This window comes from Leptosomus discolor, chromosome 9, assembly GCF_034619465.1.
Source record: "Leptosomus discolor isolate bLepDis1 chromosome 9, bLepDis1.hap2, whole genome shotgun sequence".
Taxonomy (NCBI): domain Eukaryota; kingdom Metazoa; phylum Chordata; class Aves; order Leptosomiformes; family Leptosomidae; genus Leptosomus; species Leptosomus discolor.
The window spans coordinates 244,251-250,791 of NC_141399.1; the positions used below are offsets into that span (position 1 = coordinate 244,251).

The window sequence follows — 6,541 nt, forward strand, 5'->3', positions numbered from 1 at the left end:
GAGGTGTTGAGCTCTTCTCCCTGGTATCCAGCGACAGGACATGTGGGAATGGTTCAAAGCTTTGTCAGGGAAGGTTCTGACTTGACAACAGGAAACATTTCTTTACTGAGAGGGTGGTCAAACACTGGAACGGGCGTCCTACAGGGATGGCCGGTGCCCCATGCCTGTCAGGGTTTAAGAGGCATTTGGACAATGCCCTTAATAACATGATTTAACTTTTGGGTGGCCCTGAACTGGTCAGGCAGCTGGACTAGTTGATCGTTGTAGGTTCCTTCTAACCTATTCCGTGACTTAATTGTAGGTGATAGCTCTTCCCTGTCACTTCTAATGAATTATCCATTAAAGTAAAACAATGGCTTCACATTTCCTCACTATCCTCACCCATGTTGTAGGTTTTACAAAAAGAAATGCTGAAGTAAAGTACAGAGCCACTAAGAGGTTTTCTATGTAGGGAGGTAATCTGGTTACAGATTAAAGCATGAATGCGAAGCAGAAGAGCTACCGCCTAACTAGAACTCTCTATTATTGACCTACTATCTAAGTCCCTTTTCTGATTGAAATACACATCCAAATCAAAGACAAAGGTGTTGCGGGGGGGGGGGGGGGGGCAGGGATTATATATATATATGAACAGAGAATGAACAGGAAATAATTTTCTTGCACAACTATTCATGTAGACAGTCTCTAGAAGTAGGCATATTATATTGTCAAAAATAAAAAGGTAGGAACAGATGAAGTTTAGTTTTTCCATCCTGATCAAAGAAATTCACACTAGCCAAGCAAACACATGAACGGATGCTGTCACAACAGCCAAAAAAGCATCCCCAAGTCACTGTGTGTCCAAGAAAACAATGCTGTGCTTTACTAAAAACTTCCAGATAATGTGTGTTGCCAGAAGTGAGATCGTTAAGATAGGAACTCAAACAAGTGGGGTTGACAGAGACAGAATAACTGCAGAACTCAAAGAGAATGGCTCATACAGAAAGAATGTCCCATTAGTGAATCTATCCTGTAAAGGTGCTAGAGAACATAGAGGGGACAGATGGAAGAGCCATTTGCTTAATGCTGGTTTTAAATTAGAAGAAACCAAGCTGTGTTTTGTGCTTTCCCTTCTTTACTCCCTACAGACAGCACAAGTAAATGTGAAAGGTATAAGTGGCAGTTCATACAACTTGCAGGCTTCTTTCAAGTAGCTGTAGGTTATTACCATTAAGCTAGGGTGTTATGAAATCCACTCATCTAGCCAGACTTAAAGGGGTGATTTGAAAGAAAAGCTAAAATAAAAACCAGCTATGGAGGAGGCACTGCATTTCCCTTAGTCATTTGCATTAGCGTATTGTGCGTCTCTTACCCCGATATGATATGTACCAATTCATCGATTTCCCCCTTCCCTTTCTGAATTTTCTTAATCTTGCAGAGCGGCCACTAAGTGTGAGCTTCCCTCCAACTTCATCCAGGTGTTCAAGCAGTGCCTTCTCCTCTGTCTTCCACAATATTCATTATTCATCTTTTAAGAAACAGAAGAAGATCCCTTCAGCTCTTACGGAGGTAGGACCAAGCTGCCTGAGAATGGCAAGGAACTGTGGAGAACTGTGGGGTCATACTTCAGCAGCTATGTTTGTAATTTATTCTGTGTGCAGTGGGCTCAGCCCATGCCCTGGTCTACTTTCATCATGCACTTACTTTTTTCTGTTTTTCACAATAGTATTTAAAATACAAAATACTCTGAGCTCTGAAGATACCACAGAAGCTTCTTGAGCCCACTGAGAAGGCAAATTAGAGCAGTGTACTTTAATTTGCTCATCAGCCTGTGTAGTCTTTAAAAAACTAAGATGACTTCAAGGTACTATATAGTACAAGGCAGATCACAGACAATAAGTATCAACAGAGCACAGTATACCGTTGATCAGTTACCCTTTTTGACAAGACCCTTACTTCCGAAATCTTACTTTGATTTCAAGAGAAATAAAATACACTTACTTAGGGAACAGCCTCTAGTCCTTGGCAATCAATTCAGGAGCACACATGTTTAATCAAGTACTTGCCCTCCAGCTCAAACCAAAGTATTTCAAATCAAATGGTAAAATCTTGATCCCACCACCATAAACAAAATTCCCACCAGTCTCAGTGGGGCCAGGATTTATCCATCTATATTAGTTTTCTTTCCAGGAACAACGTTCCAATCGTGTTGTAGTCTAGGTAGCTATGTTGCCCATTGAACTCAAGCACAGTAAGGTACTCTCATTTCACTGAAATCAGAAGGTATTTATCATTGTATTAAAGAGAATAGTGTGCAAACATCTTGCTGAACTCATTGTACAGTTGAGACACTGGAATTTCTTGAGGTTTGTTTCTGCTGAGGTGAAACTGAGCCAAAGATAAAAGCATAGAATACAAACACACAAATTGGATACTCAAAGAACTGGCAGGCAAAATTTCAGCCCTGTTAGGAAAAAAACATTGCCTTTCTTTCCAGCCCATGTTTACTCATATCAACTGTCTCACAAGAGCACTGCTCCATAACTTTTTCTAACTTGCTTTACACAGGTCCTGGAACATTTCTGTTCTGGTGCAGAACACTGCTATATTACTACTCAGTCTTCTCTTCTGTCAGTGCTACAAAAGCTGGTTTTGAATCTCCGCCCTTTGTTTCTAAATCCAATACTACTGCAGTTTACTACTGTAACTAATAATGTATGCTGCAGCGTGTGTGTGTGTAGTTCCATCTACTGAAAATCTGGATCTTTAAGAACAGTAAGCACTTAGATCTCAAAATACTTCAGTGAGAGGGGTGACCCTTCTCAGAAATATTAGTTCACAAATGAAAGCAAGTCATAGTCAAGTTATTAACGTAAATTGATATAAAACCATTACAAAGTCCTAAATATATCCACATCTTAAAAGTGTTCAGGCACAAGACACTAATTCCTTTTTGGAAGCAAGTGCTTTTAATGTACCAAAAAAAAAAAAGACCTGGGAAAAGTGACAAGTTTGGCTTCTCAGAACACAACTGTAAACTTGCTGACCTCAATAATAACTCAACTGCGTGTTTTCCGTCAGTTGTTGAGAACTAAGTTTAATCAGAAATATTCAAACAGCTAAAAAGAACCGTTATGCCATGCTTACACTTTTTTCTGTCTTGATACTTTTAATGGTCTACTTATGGTTTCACAGACATAGGCCTCGTTGTCTGGTGTGATGCGAACAGGAGGGGAAAAGCCTTTGTTGTTACAAATCCTGATTTCTCCTACTCTGCTCCAGGTGGCAGCCTCAGGAGAGGGAGCTACCATCAGTGGTTACCTCAGCAGATGTAAGAGAGGCAAAAGACATTGGAAGAAGCGCTGGTTTGTTATCAAAGGCAAAGTCCTCTACACCTACATAGCAAACGAGGTACTGTGCAGTCTGACTTGAAATAGTTTCCTATCTGAGTTCCCTTCTTTACTCCCTACAGGCAGCACAAGTAAATGTGAAAGGTGTAAGTGGCAGTTCTTACAACTATAACTGCCTTCTGAGACTTGGTATTAAAGACCCAGTCCCCAGGAAGCTGTCCCGAGCTGATGGGCCCCACCACAGCCCTAGCTGGACCTTGGCAGCCCTCTTCACAAACTGTCCTTCATTATTTGACTTCTTGCTATTTATGCTATTATAAACTGCCAACCACTGTGAACCACAGTCTACGTATTTACACCTAAAGACTTCAAGGTCCTTAGGCATTCTCTGGTGCACTTGGTAACTGCCAGGTATTTTGTAGATAGATGGTGCTATGATCCATTTTTGGTGGGGAGGAAAATCTTGTAGTTTTGCGAGTATAAAGAGGATGTATTTGTCCTACTAGTACCAACAGGGAAAGACAGGAGGCAGTCTGCAGAGGTGAGAATACTGCCTTGTGTATTTGCCTGTAAGCTCCTCCGCACAGCCAAGGAGGCTGGATATCAACTAGATAATTTTTATGTATTTTGTCTCCTCCCAGCCCCTTTTCTTACTTTAATTTCTTCTCCTCTGCGAATAGCGACAATACAAATAAACTTGAAGTAAGTGTGATATAAAGATTGGTTATAACTGACAGATTTCATAAGCAGAAGCATAAAAATTCATTTCGCTGAACAAAGGACACAATGCAAGAACTCTCGTGACAGCAATATTTGGTACTTTAAGCCTTCAGAAAACTTTGCAAACATCAATTATTTAAACTTTCATCACCACTGTGATGGCTGCATGAAGCAACATTATCCCCTTCAAACTGATGGAGATGGAGACACAAAAGAGTTCATGATTTGGCCAGCAATTCAGACCATTAGCATCAAATTCTGTACCCAATACATTTACCTTACCTCTGCTAACCTTAAAAGTGATCGCTTCTGGTTCAACAATACAGAAAAAGCAACAGATGGCTAATTACATTTTGCATTCCCAGTTTGCAATTTAGCTTCTAAAAGCAGAGGCAAAGGCAACATACATATACAGAAAAGATTACCTAAATACAGTACCAAAATTGCAGCTATCAGTAACAGCTAAACTGCAATTCGATTAAGGCTTATTGTTTTCTTTAACTTGTACAAAACAGTGTCTGACAAGCAAAACTCACGGATGTTTCTTGGGATTAAATTAACAATTGCAATGCCAGCTCAGAAATTTCAAAGCAGCATTTTGGAAAGCAAGTACGCTGTTTAAGACAGCACAGATTTCTAAAAAACATGCTAGTGCTATGAAAGGAAACCACAAGGTGCCACAAAGACTACTACTTGCACTCAGCAAATAAAAATGGTTGAAAGGAAGATAACTGGAAGTGGGTCTCAGGCTTTCAGAACTGCTGCTGTACTGTCCCGTACTCTCAGTAACCTCTAGTTTGCCATCCTGGACCATTACGTCAAAGATAGTCATTAAAGTAATGGCTAATTTGACCGTCATGCCTGTGTGGATGATCATGAAGAACTGGACCTTCAGAGGTGGTGTTCAAGTTCACGACTAAGACTAGATAAACCTGTGCAATACACAGGCACTGCTCCTGTTTAGGTAAGAGCCACCAGTCCAGCAGAAGATTCACGCTACTGCTTTTGCAGCCCTGTCAAAGCTGGGCTGTATCATTATTTGGGTTTTAGAAAGAGCTCTCAAACTGTTACAAGCCTTCTCTCTAAATTTTAGTTCACTTCTGTTTGCTTTCAGGACAAAGTTGCCACAGAAAGTTTGCCTTTGTTGGGTTTCACTATCACCCCAGAAAAGGAGGAAGGAAGTACGGATACAGTTTTCCATCTCTACCATAAGCAGACTCTCTTTTATAGCTTCCGAGCAGAGGATAACAATTCAGCACAGAGGTACGGGGGTAGACTTCCACACTAGCCAGTGCACAGGACCAAAAGCTTATGTAGGGCTCTTCCCTTTCCTTCACTTCAGAATGCCTTCACAACAGGAAACAGCTTTCAGAATGTTGATTAAAGCCCAATTACATGTGACTGGCCTGGGTAACATTAAAAATCTACCTAGTGCTTTTCAGTTCCTTCAGGAAGGAGAATTTGCTCCCTTTTATAGGTAAAGAGGAGACTGAATCTCAACCGTCATGCCTAGAAGTCTGTCAAATGCCATTACTGTACAGGAAGTTCTCTGATTTACGCGTTCTCTTTATCCATCTCTCAGTTTCCTCACCAACAAATAATTGTTCAGATTTCCCATTCTATGCTACTGCTTCCACATAATAAAATAGTCATGAAATTTGTAATAAAAATGCCAGCACCTCAAGACAAAGGGAGGGAAATGAGTGTTAATGGGAGGTTCTGTTTCTTTCAAACATACTTTAGTGGTTTCATCTTTCCTGTTCCAAGACAGCACTTGTACTGTCTTTGAGATTTTACAATAAATTACTGGTAAACGTTGTACTAGAACACAAGAGTCCTGGTACTCAGTTCCCTGCCTTAATCACAAAACTTTAGGTCCTCATTAGAGACGGGATGGGAAATATAGTCCTCTTCAGGCTTTACATTCTTAAAATACTTAATTTTTCTTAAACTACATGTGTTCTTAAAATGCATATAATTTTATACGTACCATTTTTTCTTTCCTGTCCTTTTTAGGTGGATTGAAGCCATGGAAGAAGCATCCATATTATAGCAGCTATCACTCAAGGGACTTGGAATAAATTCTCAGATTTCTATACATTTCCAGCAACCCTCTTCTGTCTTTCAAAATGAACAGTGTATTTCAAGCAAACTGGCTACATACACTGGGTATGAACTGTTTCCAGGTTGCTCTTTTTGCTTCCTTCTTCGTACACCCACTTTTTTGCAATTGAAAACTTTAAAATAGAGAATATTTATGGTGATCTTTATGTCTGCGCAAGTTCATCCTGTACTATAAGCTTCTCCTCTGATCCCACAGTAAGCTAAGTCTAACATCAAGGCAAGAACATACATGGAAATACCAACTACAGTAAGTAACAGGCTCAGTTTTACTTACTCTACAGCACTATCATATTTCATTGGGTTGGTTTTGATGTTTACCATGAAATGAGAAACAATGTATTAAACAACAAATGCTCATTTAAAGCACT

At 40.0% G+C, this 6,541-nt stretch overlaps 1 protein-coding gene across 2 annotated transcripts in view; it reads left to right on the forward strand.

Moving 5' to 3' along the window:
• FGD5 (FYVE, RhoGEF and PH domain containing 5) overlaps positions 1 to 6,102 on the forward strand; it is a 112,261-nt gene extending 106,159 nt beyond the window's left edge. For both annotated transcript variants that reach the window (XM_086470186.1, XM_086470185.1), the window contains 4 exons: positions 1,418 to 1,548; positions 3,262 to 3,390; positions 5,164 to 5,312; positions 6,066 to 6,102. In XM_086470186.1, coding sequence (XP_086326312.1) covers positions 1,418 to 1,548; positions 3,262 to 3,390; positions 5,164 to 5,312; positions 6,066 to 6,102 — 446 coding nt within the window. The remainder of the gene's footprint in view (positions 1 to 1,417; positions 1,549 to 3,261; positions 3,391 to 5,163; positions 5,313 to 6,065) is intronic.
• The last annotated feature ends 439 nt before the right edge of the window (positions 6,103 to 6,541 follow it).